This window comes from Setaria italica, chromosome III, assembly GCF_000263155.2.
Source record: "Setaria italica strain Yugu1 chromosome III, Setaria_italica_v2.0, whole genome shotgun sequence".
Classification (NCBI taxonomy): domain Eukaryota; kingdom Viridiplantae; phylum Streptophyta; class Magnoliopsida; order Poales; family Poaceae; genus Setaria; species Setaria italica.
Genome location: NC_028452.1, coordinates 3,469,340 through 3,489,085, shown reverse-complemented (window position 1 = coordinate 3,489,085; position 19,746 = coordinate 3,469,340). Strand labels below are relative to the sequence as shown.

At 45.3% G+C, this 19,746-nt stretch overlaps 2 protein-coding genes across 3 annotated transcripts; one reads left to right on the top strand and one right to left on the bottom strand.

Moving 5' to 3' along the window:
• Positions 1 to 9,786: 9,786 nt before the first annotated feature.
• LOC101769573 (probable WRKY transcription factor 47) lies at positions 9,787 to 18,460 on the top strand. Its single transcript, XM_012844382.3, has 6 exons — positions 9,787 to 10,179; positions 10,308 to 10,400; positions 10,507 to 10,644; positions 16,110 to 16,385; positions 16,563 to 16,676; positions 17,519 to 18,460. Exons 1-6 carry the CDS (start codon positions 9,934 to 9,936, stop codon positions 18,224 to 18,226), a joined length of 1,575 nt encoding a protein of 524 aa, XP_012699836.1. The 5' UTR covers positions 9,787 to 9,933; the 3' UTR covers positions 18,227 to 18,460.
• Positions 13,988 to 16,103, bottom strand: LOC101769161. Of its 2 annotated transcripts, XM_004960365.3 has the most exons (4): positions 15,460 to 16,103; positions 15,026 to 15,073; positions 14,275 to 14,311; positions 13,988 to 14,138 (listed from the first exon to the last, which is right to left on the bottom strand). In XM_004960365.3, the coding sequence occupies exons 1-4, from the start codon at positions 15,961 to 15,963 to the stop codon at positions 14,131 to 14,133; spliced, it is 597 nt and encodes a 198-aa protein (XP_004960422.2). In that variant the 5' UTR covers positions 15,964 to 16,103; the 3' UTR covers positions 13,988 to 14,130. The 2 variants fall into 2 exon arrangements, with proteins under 2 accessions (XP_004960422.2, XP_012699837.2); XM_012844383.2 differs by lacking the exon at positions 13,988 to 14,138 and having other exon boundaries at positions 14,147 to 14,311.
• Positions 18,461 to 19,746: the final 1,286 nt, after the last annotated feature.

The following is a 19,746-nucleotide window of genomic DNA, read 5'->3' as shown; positions in this document are numbered from 1 at the left end:
GTCAACTTATAGTTTCATTGGATGCATTACATTCGTGCATCACGTGACATGAAAGTTTGGAAATTAGTGACCATGGTGGTACACTTTATGTCAACTTTTATAGTATATATACTGCAAAGGTAAGTTTGATCACGCTCATGTATACCCATGTTTGCATTCTTATTAGCTACTACTTGCAAATTCTTAACCATAAGGTTGCAGTCGAGCGCCTTTTTCCATGGTTTTCATTTTCGCGCAACAGGGAGACAACTAATAAGACCGCACAATCGCTCATTGGATTGGATCGGCGCAGGTCAATTACCTTCTTAGGCAACCATTGCCATTGTAGTTAACCTTCGTAGGCGCATCCCAATTACCTTCGTACATACGACTATGTGTGTTTTGTTCCTTCTTCTGTGTGCAAGGCGTTACAGGTAATGGGCGAATAGCTGACCCAGGCAGATGCCCACACCACCTTTGTAAGGGAATAACCTAACGCCATGGTTGAGGTGCTGGAGATGATGAAGTTGTCGGCGGCGCTGAAGGTCACCAGGGAGTGGCGTGAAAGACGTGTCCCTATAGAGGAATACAAGTCGAATTTGTACACATTTTTTACCTTTTTCTAAGGTATATTCCAAGAATATATAGTAGGTAAACACGTGCATTTTGGGGATACGAAATGAAACCTCCTACATATAAATTGGGTGGCACCTCCACCGTAAGGTGCTAATGGATCATGGCCCTCATGCATCCTTCACAATCCAACCTAGCTCTATCTATTTTTAGTTCAAAATCATACTTCCTCCATCCCAAATTATAAGTCATTCCAAGAATCTTGGAGAGTCAAAGCATCTCAAGTTTGACCAAAATTATAGAGAAAATTATAAAGATTTATGACATCAAATAGGTATACTATGAAAATATAATTGATGAAGAATCTAATGATACTTAGATGACATCATAAATGTTATTATATTATCATATAAATTTGGTCAAACTTGAGATACTTTGACTCTCCAAGATTATTGGAATGACTTATAATTTGGGATGGATGAGTATATTATTATGTTCTAGCCCTTATGAAACCCGATCCTTAAATTTGTTAGGCTAAATTAAAGGTCCTTTACCACCCTACATATAAATAGGGTGGCACCTCCTACATATTACACCTTTGCTTTGCAGTGTCGTTGTTAATTGGTGTATCTTTTTTTCATTTAATTGTTCGGTGGAGAGGTTGCTCGAAACCAACACTCCCCTCACGAAACAGATGAGAAGGAGTTATTTTCTTTCTCTGGAGTAGCTACCACACGAAATTCCTCTCGTAAGGTAGAATAATACACGGGTGGTTGATCTAGAAAAGTTCAAGTTGCATTGTGTTGCCAATTACATGCTGCCTCTCCGTTTAGGCACTACCAGGAAACATAAATATTTTTTTTTGGTGAGGGTAAAAACCTGCCACGTATGTTAGCAAAACTGCCAAAGAAAGTTTTCACATGGAAGCCAAGCAAGCAAATACCCTCACGGATCGATAGAGGGGCAATGAAATTTAGTTTTCTTGGTGCTGGTCACTAACGGAAATTTTCTTGACGGCTTTTCCGGGCAGCCACGTCAAGGAAACTAGGTTATTATTCAGGGAATATCTTTGCCAGTCAGCCTCTAGGATATATAACCTTTTCCTTGGAAGTTTTCATGGTTCAATATAGTAGGTAAATTGAATTAGTTTCCCTGACAGCTTGGCACAGCCTAGAAAAGGGGGTACAACCAATTGCAAAAAAACCGGTTTCCATACAACTGAACCCAAGGAAATTGGACATGAGGTATTGTTGGGGTGGTGGGGGCCACGGGGAGGCTAGGTTTTGCTCTTTTAGAATAATGGCGCCGGAACTTGGGAGAAAAGTTGGGGTCAACCAGTTTGCCTAAAAACTCAGATATTTTGCGTGTAACATAATAAGCATTATAGGGTTTGGTTCATACATACTCCCCAGGGATAGAAATTTAAATAACCATAAGATTAGCTAGCAGACAAGTAACGTCGACGGCTACATTGTCAACGTGCGTGGATGGAGAATGTACAAGCTACCGTTTATTCGCTAATCTCAGGCATTCACATGGTAATCGACCAAGGAAACAGCATCTAGGTGGCTTGTAGGAATAAGCCAACTCTAGCGGATTTTTGCATGTTAAGTCTACGTTGAAAGGGTCCGTCCGGTCCTGTTTGATTATGCACATTGTCAAGTAGCTGATGGTGGCCATTGACCAGCTAGTTAATCAAGCCAGCCCCAATGGCCGGCTATCTCGGTCTTCCTTGTGTTTCTTTCTCAATTCTCCACAAATTTGCTACGGCTAGATAATGTATAACTAGCAAGGTGGCCCGCACAAATAGCGTGCGTAGCTACATTTTTTATGCTAAATTTTTGATATTTTATTTTAAAATAAAGAGATATAAATATTTGTGTTAATCGTATCATTGTAGCTGACTAAGCTATCATCTATGTTTTTTAATTTTCATATTCTCAATGCGTGTCTTTCAGGAGAAAAGGGATATATGATATAAAAATCTTTTTGATATTTACTGAAGTAATATAAATATTTATACATTTTTGCTAAAATATATTTATTTACGTGGGTAGTAAGATTTGATCCAATATTTGGATGTATTATTTCAAAATAAATGGATGCAAATAAGTTCACCCACTCCTAAAAAAGGAGAGGTTGATATAGCTTCTGGCCCACCCCTGAAGAATCATGTGCATGGCCGATCCATGGAGTGATCCGCTCTGAAAATGGCTTTAGGAGGGACGGTCAATGGTCCGCTGCTGCAAACAGGTATTTTAGCTGCAAAAAGCAGAAGTGGGCCATGCACCCACCCCTGTAAATGATGTTTCAACCGGCACAACAAAACCTTTTTTAGTAGTGTTAAGGCAATCGGTGAAAGCCACAACTTTGACACTTTCAAGCTGCTTCTTGCTGCCAAATTCAGGTATCCATCTATTTATATGTCCATGTGTCTCATCTCGTAGTCCATGCACGTGGATGTGGTTGCACACCTCCTCTATGTGGCATCTCATCTCCATGACACCATCAACTGCAACATTGAAAGGATCTAGGATGTCAACTAGAGGGGGTGAATAGTCGAACTTGAAAATTTTTACACTTTCGAACAAACTTATCAACAACTTCCGGAAATTTCTAGAGATTGTTTCGGAAATTTCTAACCTTCGGAAATTTCCGAAGACATCTTCGTATATTTCCGGACTTTGACAGAAATCAACTACAACCTCAAGATAAACTTGCTGAAAAGTAGATCGACGAATATAGGTTGTTCAACAAGTTATTCTAAGCCTTTAACATAAGATAGCACAGCTCCAAACTTGCTAGAAAAGTAGATCGAGTACGAACCCTAGAAAAATGTTCTATGCTTGAATATGAATGAAATTAAGAACAACAAGCCCAAGAGACACAGGAATTTATTTTCCGGAGTTCAGCTTCACACCTTGAAGCCTACGTCTCCTTTGAGGACCCACGAAGGGTGAGCTTTTCACTCCTAAACCACTTTCCTCCCTCTAGTGACCACAAAGATCGAGGTAGAGTCACTTACTCAATCGTCGGGGCAATACAAACTTCCCGAGGCAGCCACAAAGCTTGGATGCTCAACCGAGCAACACCTAGCTGGCTAGGAGCTTGAAGCTCCAAGAGTAACAAATGCGGAACGCCAGCTTGACGAAGAACAAAGGTGCTCAAGAGATGGAGTTTCAGCTCACTAGCACACTCCCTTGCTCTCTCAAAAATCCCTCCTTAAATCCCCCACCAAATCTTCACCTAAGGCCAAGAGGGGAGTGAATGCTTTCTGAGCTTTCAGGACAGTGAGGAGGCAAGAGAGAGTGAATGGGAGGGGGTGAGGGGGTATTTATACCCCTTCATCCCGAAACTAGCCGTTGGGGTTAAGTTCCAGAAATTTCCGAAACTTTCTTTGAAAACTTCCGGAACCTTCGGAATTTTTCAGAAAACTTTCCAAAAAAATCCGGACCTCCAAAAACTCTGAACCTCTGAAATATTCCAGAAAAACCTCTGGAAAATTCCAGAACTCTCAGGTTAGCACCACTAAGTATCCCCATGTGATGTGCAGGTGCAAAGGGTGTCTCTGATAGGTTTGTTAGGTCATTTTGAGCACTTTTTCAACGTAAAGACCAGAGATCACGCATCCCTCTTAATAGTGCGGCATTCCTATACTCAAATTCAAACCAAAAATAAATTTAGACTTGAGAATATGCTGTTTAATAATTTTATTTCCTTCTGAGGGGTCCATCACAAGTGCTTCATGACCAATAATCCTTTTAAACCTGCTTATGCACTTGAAACTTTGTTAGACACTTAAGCTTGCATCGTTAAATCATCAAAATCCACTTAAGGAGGCCAAGATACTCTTCAAACATCCTACCCTCTTGTACACAACGTTGCCTCATAAGCCCTTGCATATGTTGGTTGTCTCGCTTCCTTTATCCTCCACATCCCTCTCCAACATTTTGAATGTCCACCTTATGGCTGCCCCTACCCTCAAGTTGCCCCATCATGTACCAGATCTATTGCTCTGCTGCGGGATCCAATAGCTACTCCATCCACATGGTGTTCTTGTTGGAGGTATGCCCTAGAGGCAATCATAGAGATGATGATATTCCATTTGTATCCATGATTTGTATATTGTGTTCATTGAATATCCATTAAAGGCTACTTGAATTGATTTGCAATTATGTGAATTGTATGTGAAACTCTTTACTTGTATGGTTATTCTAAAGTTGTCCCTAGTCGGAGTTCATGTGAGGACACACATGAATATTAGATTAGCACATGTATTAGTTGATGACTATGTTTCACAAGTCATGGACATGGAGATGTTGAACTAATAATGTGGACACATGTGGAGACATGTGTTAGGACTGACCCAACACGAGAAGTAGTTCTCTCTTTAAACAACATATACGCTTTGTCCTTAGACCTGAGATTGTCGCATGTATTCTAGATGTGGATTGACCTACTTAGGGGCTATCAAACGCTACGCCGTAATAGGGTAGTTATAAAGGTAGCTTTCGGGTTTGTCAAGAAGCATGCTATGAGACATGGTCAATCAAGATGGGATTTGCCCCTCTCTGATTGAGAGTGATATCTCTGGGCCCCTCGAGTGATCGGATCAGAAAATGCATGGCCATGCTACGTACGGTTAAGAGTTAACCTACAAAGGGATTCCGAATCACAGGATCGAGAAAGAGCGGTCGGCTTGAAGCTAGACCAAATATCGTGAGGCAAAGGGAATAGCATGTATATTATGTTGTGATGGTTCGTCTGATATGATCTTCGTGTGCGTATAGGAGTTGGCACGTCTTGCTAGAGGCCGCTACCGACTATTGGGCCGAGTAGGAGTACTCGGGCCATGTCTATACGTATCCGAACCCAAAGGGTCGCACACTTAAGGGGCTGGAAGCCCAATTCGGATTTGATCCGAGTTGGATTAGGTTTAGGAGTACTAATGGGCCTCGGATCCAGAGGCCCATCAGGAACCCCTATAAATAGAGGGGTGGGGGCGCCCTAGGGTTTTACACCTTTTGGCTGAACACTCTTGCCGCGCCTCCCACGCCCTCGCCCGTTGCAACTCGCGGATCTAGCAATCCGGCTTGCGACGCTTCCTCCCTGCACGTGTGGATACCTTGGAGGTGTTGCGCCTGCAGCACTTGGACGAGCCGCCGACGAGCCGCCGACGAGCCACGACGAGCCGACGACGAGCCGCGGCACCGGAGGCGATCTTGCTGTGCACGTGGACGAGCTGCTGAGGAGCCGCTGGACGTGATCGACTACGTACGACTACGTTGTTCGACTACGTACGACTACGTGATCGTCTTCACTGCACCGACGCATATCTACATCTTCCGCACCAGTAGTGCGTCGAGTGGTAATCCCGTGATCCTTATACGGCAGTTCTTCCTGGTTATACGCGGTAGAAATTTTGATTTGCGCTAGCGTAGCCTACCTCGTATCCCGACAGTTCTCTATGTCTCCCACTATCACCCTATTTTGATCATCAGCAACAACTACGATTGTTGGATTTTGGAGGATAGACGACCATTAGGCGGGTGCGAATTTACACTGATTAGTATGGCTCTAACTGCTAGCCCTACTCGCCATCGGAGTTAAGTGATACACGTAAATCCAGTTGCAGTGAGGGAAGATCAATATGATTGGTCAAATCGAGATCCAGGGTCATCCCTCTCTCTCCCCCTCCCTCCCTCTATCTTCCTACCTCTCTCTCTAGCTGCCTCTAGTGATTATGGTTGTCGTGATGAGAATTGTGTCAGGTCATGTGTGGTGACCTCATTATCGGACGACCACCATGTTTCTCAAGGGTTCTTATTCTCACATATCCTTATATATGTCCATGTGGATTCCTCGCTATTACTATTGTGCGCAGGCCCTCTTTCACGGTGATTTTGTCTCTAGGATCCGTTATTTGTTTCTTTCTCCTTCTAATATTTCACGTGCACCATGGTTTTTAGTTACTTGCAAAGAAGTGGCTTTGCATATTCTAGCTTTGTATGTTGTATGAAGTTAGCAAGCATCCATGAACAGATACTATAGTTGTACCTAGATGAGAGGCTTAAAAAAAAGCAAGCATCCATGGTGCAAGTTGTTGCTGCCAACATCCATGCTTCTGGTGTTCAATTTATGCACTATGCTTTTGCTTCGCCCGACGTACTATCTCGTGGCCCTAAGCTAGCGACTAAAGTCCATCAGGAGGTTCTGACCCTCAGTGTTGCATGAAGTTAGCACACGCAAGTTGTTGCTACCGACATCCACACTTCCGTTGTTCGATTTATGCACCATGCCTCTGGTGTCGTCCTACGTATATGCCTCCGCTCTTCTATCTTGCAGCCCTAAGATGCCGACTAAAGTCCACAAGGAGTTGGGTATGGTATCGTCACAAAAGCTCCATGGCCTATTTGCCTTAAAATTGAATGAGTTTGGTAAATGGGTTCTCTTCTCTAATACTAAGCACTACAGCCATAAAATCCAATTATCTATATATTATATTTTATTAATATAATAATTTCTTAACCCTCTTGGTGAACATGATGACCTCTTCATGCTAGGGTATTGAGATAATAATAGATTATACTGAAGGACAATGCAAGAGAAAATAGAGAAATAAGAAAAATTGCTTGCGGCTAGTTTATTTTTTGTTTTGTTTTGCTAAAAAAGAAAAGGTGTTTGGTACGTAGAAGTAAAAAGAATAGATTGGAATGCCTCAATCATGCAAGGATGCGATACGTACGCAAAAGCAAATAAAAATATTTAGAAATTTGTTTTATTACTCCGACTCTTCTCTAATTGAGATATGATTTATTTCCAAACACATTTTTTTCCTATCCCTGCAATATCTTATCAATGTAGCAGGTTGAGTCCATGTAGGTTTAAAACCATCCCATATCATATTTCGTAGATAATATTTTTAATTTTGAATTTAAATATTTATCTGTCTTATACGATGTGGTCTCTTTAGATTAATCTAGACCTTTAGATCTTCATAAACTTGGAAATATGAAGACATAATATATAACTTAGGAGTAGGCAGTTAGATTAAACCAAAGGTCCATATCAAATCCATTAATATATCACTTAAATATGGAATTGGAAATTAGATTAAACCAAAGGTCCTTTATGAAGATCTTCATAAAAATTTGGTTTAATCAACTTTATCTGTCGTAGGCAGTTAGATGATCATAAAAACCAACATTTTAGGTTCTTTTATTTTTCAAATTAACTTGGAAATTTCAAACCCTTAAGAGTACACGTGGTGGCTTCTACCTACAACAATATTGACATAATAGGTGACCTTTCGAAAAAGGAGTAATAGATCACTTATAGTTTACTTCTATGACTATCATATATATCAACTCATCACGATATATAGAGTGCCTGAATATTTTCTTAAGATATTGTCTTATTTCTAGATAATCAATGATGAATTGTTTCTTACGTATCTTTCCGATTGTTGCTCATATTATATCTTTCTCAGAATAAATTTGTCCAGTCACATCCAGTTGGGACGTCCTCGTCCCCTAAATTTCTTGCCATAGAAGCCCATTTGTTTTAGTTCGAGAAGTAGAACTTGTCAATGTAGCCATCTACTCGAGTGGGCACTCTCTTACTCTGCTGTTTCCAGCTTGTTAGTGCTTAAATACCGCTTTCTTTACCAGAATTATCCATCTCCACAGCACTTCCATTGCTTTTATTTGCTAGTATCACATACAACGCCAAGGACAGCATGCCAACGCTAATATTTTGAAGCCCTCGTTTTTAGATTTGCATATATCCTTCCACGGAGTTTTCGTTGTCAGTGGAGCATCGTTGTAGGAGACAGCCGGTGGAGCAGCATCGACGGGAGTGCTTTGGAGGCGGTTGTCACGATACGGAGAGAGTGGCGACCGTGCATAGGTAGTGCGTCTCGGCAGCCTCAAGGACACGGCCTTGCGGGATCATCGATCGGGTAGGCTTGTGCGAAGGACGCCGAAGTTGATCGCCTTGGACGATCGCGGCGACCGGCGAGTTAGATGACTACTGTACCGCATAAGAAGTGTTTCTTTTGCTTTCTTTCCTTGCATAAGTGGCGAGGTTTTTTTTTGGAAAGTTTATTTCCTAATAGAGAAGAACCAAAATTAAATCAATAAAGACTTGTATCTCCATGTGTTTTCGATTATAGCAATTTAATATATATATCTCTAATTAATTGTATCCCACATGGACTCTTTGAGTTAATCTAAGACAGTTAGATTTTCAATCCAACGATGCATATTCTTCTCTTTTTCGATTAACGTGGGAATTTCTAGACCCTCTTGACGAACGTGGTGACTTCTTTTAACACTATTGTATTAAGATGATAGATAGATAGTCGTGATGGCTGAAAAATATGTGTGTCACTATATAAGTCCACCTCTATTTTGTCTGGCAAGTATAAATGTGAAACTACATACAGGTGGCCTTTTTACAAACCAATATAATGATGACGTTGGGTTGTCTTTACGAGCACATGGACATAGAGCCAACTGCATTGCTAGCCTACAACAAAATCAATTGGTCTCGAAATGGGACGGGAGAAATACTAGTGGTAGCTAGCTACTCAGTACTCACTATTTGGTTTAATTTCTGCTCTCCAAATTAACCAATATGTGCGATGAGTTTGTGACGATGGAACAAAACCCTAAAAATCCTTCTCTTATATGAGCTTTGACACCAAAATCTTGAAAATGCTTTATTTGAGGATTAGCGTATCAAACCAAGATCTGTGCCCTCAGCAAACGGCTTTTAGAGACCGCACTCCATGGAGCTTGTATTGAATCCACACCATGATCGAGTTGTCAAGAGACCTAAATTTCAATTGCCAATATGTATAAAAAGGACACAAGCTGTACAAAAACCCAACCAGTATAAGTTGAAAATGTTGACAGATCGAGATGCATGGGTCGTGGCCTCCTCTCTGCCACTCCCCGAGTCGCAAAACACAGCATCCGTTGACCCCATTGACACGGCCCACGCGCAGCGACACGTGGACTGCGTGGCCTCCAGCCTCAGCCACCTCTCACGCTGACGCCACGGGGCTGGCCCACCAGTTCCAACCCCCTCCCATTGGTCCAACTCCTCCTGCCGTCCCGTCTCCATTCGCAAGTCCAAAGTCCAAGTCTTTCCGTTTCACGTTACGTGCTTCTTTTGTAGCTTGCACAGTTGGGCATCTCTCTCTCTCTCTCTCTCTCTCTCTCTCTCTCTCTCTCTCTCATCGTCTCTTTCGCTATCTCATCGTCTCTTTCTCTCTCTTCCCTAGCTTGTAGCTAGCTAGTACGGCCACAAGCCACAAAAATTGTATATAGCCTTCTCGTCCTCTCCATTCTCCGGCTTGATACCTCCAATCCATCCATGGACTTGGTGCCAAAGCAAGAGCAGCACAAGGAGGAGGAAGATAAGGAGGAGGCCATGATCTTGGCGGAGCATGGAGACCAGGCCTTCGGCCACGCCGGCGGCGGCAGGCGCAGGAGCGAGATCAAGGAGGTCGACTTCTTCTCCACCGGCGGCGCTCACCGTCGGAACGACGATGACGGCAACGGTAGGGATGGAAGAAGCCGAGAGGCAGGAGCACTAGGACGCGGTAATACCACGGTCAACGTAAGTCTCCGATCCAGATGAGCTTGAGATTGATGTCTGCGTGCGTAATTAAGACGGCCATTAGATCGATACATGTATGAGCTTGATTTTTTTTTGGTGCCGGTTTGCGTGTCCTTGGGTTCTTGCAGACTGCTCTTGACCTGCTGACCACGGCGGCGGCGACGCCGGTCAACGCCGGCGAGGGGGCGGCGGCCGGAGCAGCGAGTGATCATAATAAACAGGTAGGCTTCTCCCTTAATGTTCTTCCACATCATATCAGAATTATATATATATATCGTTGTACTACACACACATGTTGATCCTCTTTACACATATATATGCCTGCAGATGGCTGTGGCGACGGTGGAGGGGGAGCTCCGGCAGGCCGGCGAGGAGAACCGGCGGCTGCGGCGGATGCTGGACGACCTCACCCGCAGCCACAGCGCGCTGTACCATCAGCTCATCCAAGCCCAGCAGCACCAACAGGTAAACTAAACTGAACTTACCAAGCCCTTGCATCTCGTTGCTACCATCTCATCAGCAGCTTTGCCATTCATAATGTCTCTTTGATTAATTGCGACCTGTACTTTCTTGGCTTAATTCGTGTTCAAAGTCCAAAAGAAATGGCTACCTGCGTCGTAGTTGGAACCTAGCTAGTCAACGTTGTACTTTCATGTTACCAAATAAAATATTAAGATCTCCTGAATATCTAGTATCTCGTGAAAGCAGCAGCCAGCGAAGCGGGACTGGTACTTTATTAATTTCACACATAATCTGCTCCTAGAAACCCGTGCGTCCGTATGAATTGACACCCAACCTATCTGATTCCCATTTTCTTTACATCCATCTGATTACTCAAATTTCAGTTACGTTCTTCTTGCTCTATGCAACCAAACCAACTTTTTATGCAGACAACCAGTGAATGAAGTTGCAGAAATATGCAGTAGGGACCGTGCCGGTGTATCTCAAATTGTGCATTCACACATTGCCAGCATTACCTAAATCATATATACGTCTACTATATATACTGCTATTTAGTTTATATTGTCGAAGGCTGCATTCACACATTGTTCAGACGATATATGGCACCTCATTTCTGCGCGTGACCACCGAACACACACTGGTAGAAAACTCGCCTTTAATCCCGGTTGGTAGGGGTCAAATCTTCCGAAATCCATCCGGAATAAAACAATCGAGACAGAAGGAAGGATCTTTAGTCCCGGATCGCTCAACCAGGACCAAAGACACCCTTTAGTCCCGGTTGGTTTTACCAATAAGGACAAAAGAGTTTTTCAAAAAAAAAAGGACCGACGGGTGGAGGCCTGCCTCGGCTCCCGCACCACCGGCCTCCGCCGCCCGTGCACCGCCCGCGCCATCTCCGCCGGCCGCGTCCTCCCCCACGCCACTCGCCTCCACCCTCCACCCCGCCGGCCTCCTCCCCGCCAGCCGCACCATGCCGCTCCTCCCCAGCCTCCTCCTCCCCGCCAGCGGCTCCTCCCCGCGCCTCCCAGACCGGCCCACCTCCGCCGCCGGCCGCCGCCCCACCTCCGCTCGTGCGACTGCCCGCCGGCTAAGGATGGTAGCGGATCGGGTTTGGGGCAGATATCTGCGGGTTTCGGGTCCGCAGGTTTTGGTTTCTAGTTTTCGCCCACAGTTTTCAGGTTCGGATACCCAAAATACTGCGGGTTTGGTGTGGATTTTTAAATCCACCAGTGGAGCTCCATCGGGGCCCTGAAATATTGAGTCCACTAAAAACCCACCTAGCAAACCTAGGTACATAAGGCCCTCCGTCAGTCCGTCCCGCACCCAGGCACCCCCTTCATCCCGCCGTCCCGCGAGGCCGCGACTCCCGGTCTCCTTCACGTGGCACGCCGCAGGTCACACCCAGCCACGCCTGCCTCCTGCTCCTCCGCCCCGCCACCCACTCCTCTGCCGCCCGCTCCGCCTCGCCGCTCGCACCCCGCCATTTTCCTCAAGGCCTCTTCGCGTTCGTCCGCCGGTCGTCGTCGACGTCAGACTTGACGGCCGCGGCGCGCCACTCATCGTCGGAGATGGAAACTACCAGGCTTTTAGGTGGGAAGAACAGCTCCTGCGTGTGCTTCTCCTTCGCGGTGGTGCGAATGGAGACCTCGGATGTCGTATCTAGTTTGCTCCTGCGGCCTGGACGTGACGACAGCGGTAGTGGCGCTGTCTCCATCTTGATGAGCTGCTCGAGGCTTGGCCTCCTTCTCGCCTCCCGGCGCTCCACCATGGCCCTGGCTGTCATCTTCTTGCTCGGCTGCTCGATGCTTTCCTCCAGGTCGTGACTCCCGCACGCCGCACCTAGCTGCTCGTACAGGTCGCCAGAACCTCGTCCGGCAGCACGAAGTCCCCCGCTCCCATCCCCGCTGCACCATCCCCCAGTGGCATCGCCGTCGCCAGATCTCCCCACGGAAGAGAGGGGGCGAATTTGATCTGTAGGTTTTGCAAGCAATGTGTATTCTCAGGTTTCGGGTATCTGCGGGTTTCGATTTCAGGGATGGATTTTTACCCGAATCGGTGTTCGGTGTGGATTCAAGTTTTAAGTTCGGGTTTCGGTTTTGGATGCTCAGACACTCCACCCGATCCGAAGCTGCCCCGTTGCCATCCTTACCACCGGCGGCCGCCCCACCTCTACGCCGCGCCCTGCCCTCGCCCCGCTGCCGCTCCTCACTGCCAGTGAGGGGCGAGCAGAGGGGGAAGGGAAGGATCAACAGAGGGGGAAGGAAAGGAGCAACAGAAGGGGAGGGTCGGGAGAGGAAGGGAGGGAGGGGAGGGGCCGGGAGAGGAAGGGAGGGAGGGGAGGGAAAGGAGTAGGAGGAGAGGGAGAGGAGAACTGTGCGTGAGGGGGAGGCATCTGTGGTGGAGAAGATAAGGAGGAGAGAGAGAGAAGGAAAAATTAAAGGAGAGAGACAAGTTAATGTGGGGAGGGGGCGCATGGGAGGGCGTTTTATCCCGGTTGGAGTTTCTAACCGGGATAAAAGCCCCCCTTTATCCCAGTTGGAGTTTCCAACCGGGACAAAAGACCCCCCTTTTATCTCGGTTGGAATTACCAACCAGGACAAAAGGCCCCCCTTTTGTCGCGGTTGGTAATTCCAACCAACCGGGACAAAAGGGTTGGGCCCTTTAACCGGGATAAAAGGGGGGTCTTTAGTCCCGGTTGTGACCCCCCCCCCCCCCCCCGTGGTAGCCTTCGGGGGCACATTTTTGACCCGGGACTAAAGCTACTTTTATCCTGGGACAAATATTAACCGGGACAAAAGCGGGTAGATGAAAGATCAGTTCTCTATTAGTGACACCCGTGTTATTAGTTGAGCTTACTTGAGTTCAACTATTGAGCATTAAAACTCATAAACAAAATTTCAACACCTGATTAGGTCGCTAATCAAATCTATGTGTCTGAGAGAGGTGTTTGTGTCTTATACATGTTTACGTGCTATGTATACAGTAGCACAGTGCTACTATGCATGTAGATGGTCCATCGCGCAAGAACTAGACCTGCTAATGGGGGCCACACCTAATAAGGCAATTCTGCTGACCCACCCCACCCCATATATTTAACTAGTCTACCCACCCCACCCCGCCCCACCGAGCACGGGTGCAATAGGTTGCAGTTGCTTGGTGCCCTTTTGCTTGCAGCACCTGCACTAGCACCGTTCCACTAGCACTGTTAAGAAACTGCGATTTTCACATCTCAAGACTCGGAATACGCAGGAGATACATACAACTCGTGCAAGTGCAATATCACATTGCGAACATATGAACACAAGAGAGCGCAAGCACAAAGATGATAACATGCATGGAAGACACATGACAGTACGACATGGGCAGACTCATAAATAAACATCCAAATTGAACTCAATGTCTAGTGTACATAAACAAAAATATTCATAATCCAAGTTCCCCAATTTTGCTGTTGGAACATTTGCAGAGACAGAGGCAAAGTTTCTTCAATCAGTGATCTAAAAAAATGAAAGGAAAAGATTCAGTATGGAACACAATGTGTTGTATGATAGTTTCATATTGGATTATTTGTGAAACAGAAAACAATAGCAGACTGCTAACTAAGCAACTCCACACAGGACATTATTTGTGTACCTTTAAGAGCTATTTGAGCTTCTTCAAACTCCTCCTCCTGGAATGCACACAAACAATGACAGAAACATAATTATGTCAGGTGGCTGCAGATGCAAAGGAAAACACAGAAAAATCCAGCATATTATTTAGAAAAACTAACAACAATGACATGCAGACAGATATATGCAAGATGCAGAAAATATTGTCAACTCTTTGGATTACTGGAAATGTATAACATGTGCAGCATGTTAGTGCACCACTGCAGTAAATATTCAGAGATGACTGAAATGTTGCAAAAAGATTCAGAGATGGAACTGAAACACCATGTCAGTGAACTGAAACTACTAGCCAGGATCACTGCACATGTATTTCCGGACAGCATCCTAGTAGCAGTTCGTGTAAGACAAGACAAATATTTCTTTAGATAGCCAAATCCTCCTTTTCCGAAAACAAAAACAATTGCCAAGTGACAGTCTTGTAGATTGGTAGTCCTGCGCACATCTTTTCCGGAAACAAAAACAAATGCCATCGACATCCAAAAATAATAGACATGACCACAACTGAGAAACTTCACAGGCATATCGGCCTGCTAACGGGGGCTTAACAGGCACTTTTTTAGCTGCAGAAGCTGATCCTAGCTACATGATTAGTTCATCAGACTATACAGATTAGTTGATAAATTAACCAGCGATGATCCTAGCTACATGATTAGTTCATTAGACTTTCAGTGATCATAACACCCAATTGATAGAATATCATATTAGTTGGGTACCTTTAGGATCCATTTGAGCTTCTCAAAGTTCCCTAACTCCCTCCTGGGCTGCACACAGATAAGGATAATTATGTCAGGTCATGCTATTCTATTTCTATACTAATCCTATTTATACAAGCCAATAATTTAGAGAGAACACACCGATTTACTTCTGCTGTAAACTGCTGACTATTTGACAATGTATATCCATAATCTTTCATTGAGAGTAACACTAACAGTGACAACAACCTAAACCTTTTGAGAAGTGTAAATCAGATGAGCAGATACACACATATTTTGCAAGATTGTCGAATGCACAGTATCCAATTTTCTTCATTAACTTGCATTTGACCATTCGTATTGAATTGGAAATAGAGCAGATACACACATATTTTGCATTCCGTTGGAGAGAAACAGATCGTAGTGAATTGGAGAGAAAAGGGAAGGAGGCACACCTTGACTTCTCGAAGGGACCTGATGCCGGTGTGGTTCCTGGAATAGGATCTGTTGGCGCAACCTTGATTGTTGCCGGTGTGGTTCCGAGAGAAAAAGGAGTACCTCGATCCGTGGCCTTCGGAGGAGGACCTCGCACGGGAGGGGTGGTGGCGACGGCGGCGGGCGGTGGTGTCGCCTTCTTCTTGCGGGCGCAAGGACGCGTCGACACGAGGTGCCCCGTGCCTCGTGAGCCGCTGCGCGAGGTCAACAAAATCCGTTCTAACCCACCCCAACCCGCAAATGTAGCAGACCCACCCCGCCCCGACCTGCTGGCCTCTAATACCGCTACTACCCATGCAAACGAACCTCCACGCAAGAACCCGACCCGAAATCCCCATTTGCCGCCGCCCCACTAGCAGGCCTAGCAAGAACCTTTGGCCGTGCCAAAACAAATTAAGCTTGAGAACAAAGCCACACTTACTAATGGTTGTTAGCGTGTTTATGTCTGCATTACCCCGATGCATTTCCGTCGTACATCCTTATGTTCCATTTTTCTACTGTCTTAATTATATCTCTCCTTTAATCTGATTGCTACGTACTGCCAATGATCATGACAAGTAACACACATCATCAGCAACGCGTTCATTACAATTTTGATGGATCGATACAGGCCAGCGGCTCGGCGAACTCGATGCTACCGGCGACAATGCCGGCGGGAGTGCAATTCATGGACCCCCGCATGGCCCCGGCGATAAGAGCTGGGGCCCCGGCGTCGTTTGACGGCGATAGGGGTGATTCCGATGGTGGCAGTGGCAGCGGCGGCGAAGCGGATCAGAACAAGCAGGATGGGACGGCGGGGACGCCTGAGCGCGGCGAGAATGCCGCGGCGGAGGCGCCGCTGCGGAGAGCCAGGGTGTCGGTGCGTGCACGATCGGAGGCCCCAATGGTATGTCGTCAATGAGTCCTGAATGAACTGCAACTTTCTCTGTCGAGAGTTTGTGTTTTGGCAAATTAATCCTACCACCAGTTATGCCTTCACTTTAGTTTTATAATCAGTGTTGAAATTCTTGGGCCATCTTTTCTCAATCTTGTTGGGGATCAATGTATGTATGTGTACTTGTAGATCAGCGATGGTTGCCAATGGAGGAAGTATGGGCAGAAGATGGCAAAGGGTAACCCATGCCCCAGAGCTTACTACCGATGCACAATGGCCACAGGATGTCCCGTCAGGAAGCAGGTACATATTTTTGCACTATTTCTCCAAGCACTTGACTAGTAAATTGGTTCATCCATAGATAAAATTAGAGAAAAATGATTCTTATCTTTTTTGTTTGCATATAAACCATATCGTTATATTTTTCAAGAAAGATAATGTGCCAATATCATTATCATACAAACAAATCATATCATAAGGTAAGAGGGTAGGCCCTTGGTTAACCTGAAAATTGGCCTTAACTAAGCCCAGAATTATTATTATGATATATATGCATTTGGTTAGCTTATTCAATGACTGGTCCACCAAAACGACCTATTTTCCTAGCTATGCATGAATTGCATTGGTCAAGGAAATGCCAAACAAATTAAAGGCTGCTGGTGTGTACTTGATTTGAGTTAAACGGGGTGACCCTACTAACTAGAGTAGCAGGTATTATGCAACATGTATATATACTTAGCTAAACAAGAAAATGATTTGAACCTTATTAGCTACTAGTCACCCGTCTCTTCCTCTTTGTCTAACCTGTGACCTGTCCCCAATTGAATTAACCAATGGAAACAGAGATAACATATAGTAGCACACGCCGTGATCAATGGGATGGCTGGACACGTACGTCTGCACCTTTTCGATCTTCCACGGTCAAACGGCACAGATCGTGACATCTCACCTGCAGGAAGCTCCCCGCCTCCCACTAAAAAAATGGCTCCAAGCAACTTGCAACGTGTTTGGCTTTTATGCACGCGACTGTGCAGCTAGTAGAGATGAGATGATGAGATGCCATGCCTCTACTCTACGTGCATGCAAGAAGAAAGGAGCACGTCGTCAGTAACTAACCGAACACACGTGTGCGTGAAAATACGCAGGTGCAGCGGTGCGCGGAGGACAAGGCGGTGCTCATCACCACGTACGAGGGCACCCACAACCACCAGCTCCCGCCGGCGGCCGCCGCGATGGCCAAGACCACCTCCGCCGCGGCCGCCATGCTCCTCTCGGGCCCGGCCGCCAGCCGCGACGCGCTCTTCGCCGGCCACCACGTTGCGGCCACGGCGCCGGCGCCGCTCTTCCAGTCGTACCCCTACGCGTCCGCCGCCATGGGCGCCACGCTCTCCGCCTCCGCGCCGTTCCCGACCATCACCCTCGACCTCACCCACTCGCCGCCGGCGTCCGCCGCGGGCCTGCACCTCCAGCACCGCCCGCCGGCCCTCCCCGCGATGCCGTTCCCGATGTACGGCTTCCCTGCTGCCGCGCACAGGCCGGCCGTGCCGTTGTTGCCGCAGCCGCCGACGGCGGTGTCGCTGGGGATGATGGATGGCAGGAACCGGGCGGCGCTGGAGACGATGACCGCCGCGATCACCAGCGACCCCAACTTCACCACGGCGCTGGCGGCCGCCCTCTCCACGATCATGGGGGGAGGCGCTGAAGCAGCTCCCCGGGGTGGCGCCGGCGCTGACGCCGGAGATGGTAATAACGGTGGCAGCGGCACTGAGCCTCCCGCCACGGCCGCGGCAGCCGGAGCACGCGAGACTGCATTGCATGCACTTTTACAGCGGCTGCATGACAGCCGGCAATGACATTGGAGAGCCAGCTTATGTACGACCATGTACATATATACAACCATGATCCATACACATATACGTCTGTACACGTACATCGGTTTTGTACGTTACATATCCTATTTTGTAGAGTTGTAAATGGATTATAAATGAGATTTTTATAGAGGCGATATGATTTAATTTTCAACGCCTTGTATATATATTTCTGTCACCTGAAGTTGATTAGGTGCAACAACTGTGAGCACACGCTGACATTCTCCTCCAGTGAACTCCTAGCAGTAGAGGCAATTTGTTCTTGATGTGAACAAACAATCACACCACTTGTTCTCGATGTTCATGGTAATTTCTTTGTTTTCTTGCCTTCTTTATCTTATAATATTACTATTTACTAATTGAAAGCCTGAGCCTTCACTTTCACCCTCAAAAGATGTGTAGAAAAAAGATAAGTCCTAAAAATTTCATTAAACCCCATAACATTGGACAATCAATCTAATAGACTCAAATCATCAAACCCCATTATGAAAATAATCTAAAGTAACCCCTTCACTTTCTGTCTAAATTACTCATCTACGCCATTAAAAAAATAACTAAATTAACTCATATCTTCATCTAAATTATGCACCTATGCCACTGTAAAGATAATCTAAAGTAACCTTCCTAAATTTCTGTTTAATTTACATCTATATTTTTTTAAAATAACCTAAAATAAACATATAAATATGCAAATAAATTAACTACATATACTATTATAAAAGAATATCCCAAAGTCGACCCGATTATAAATTATCTATTTATGTCATTGTTAATAAAAAAATACTAATACTAACTCACACTTCATACACATGCATGATATGTGTGTATGCATGAATGTTGAAAGCAACGAGGGTACTGATTTCTATGTTATACACACAGCTCAAACTAAGGACTCAATTAAACACATCATATCCCTGTCGAAGCTTGCGTAAGCGCACACTAAAATTATCCTGATGCACAACACCCGAATTAATTTAAAGGCTATCCTTTCTATTTAGTTTCCATCCACTGAAAGGCGCTGTGCATAAGCGCACACTGAAAATGCAGTATATACACTCTGAGTTCAAGTGAAAAATTTGGGAAATGCCAAACTTCCGGTTAACAAACAAAAAATCTATCTCTGAGTGATCGACTTGCATGAATTAGCATATGATAATTATTTCTGGCAATATCGCATGCATCTAAAATATTTATATCTCGATGTGAATTCATCATTAGAATAGTAATCCATCTTAATGTATTAACGGTAAACCATTTGGAAGACATTAATTTCACAAACAGTCTATTGATACGGAATATTTAGAGCGCTGACTGTATTTAATTCGAAATGCCAATCAAGTGGTAGGCCCAATCAGTCCCTATTGAATCCTTTAAAACATGGAAAAAATGTATTTTTCATCCATCATGTACTGTAAAAGTTTGACATTCATCCCTCATGTTTCATTTGATGCAAATTAACCTCTTAACTAACTAAATCGGTGCATTTATCGTCCCCACCTTAATTT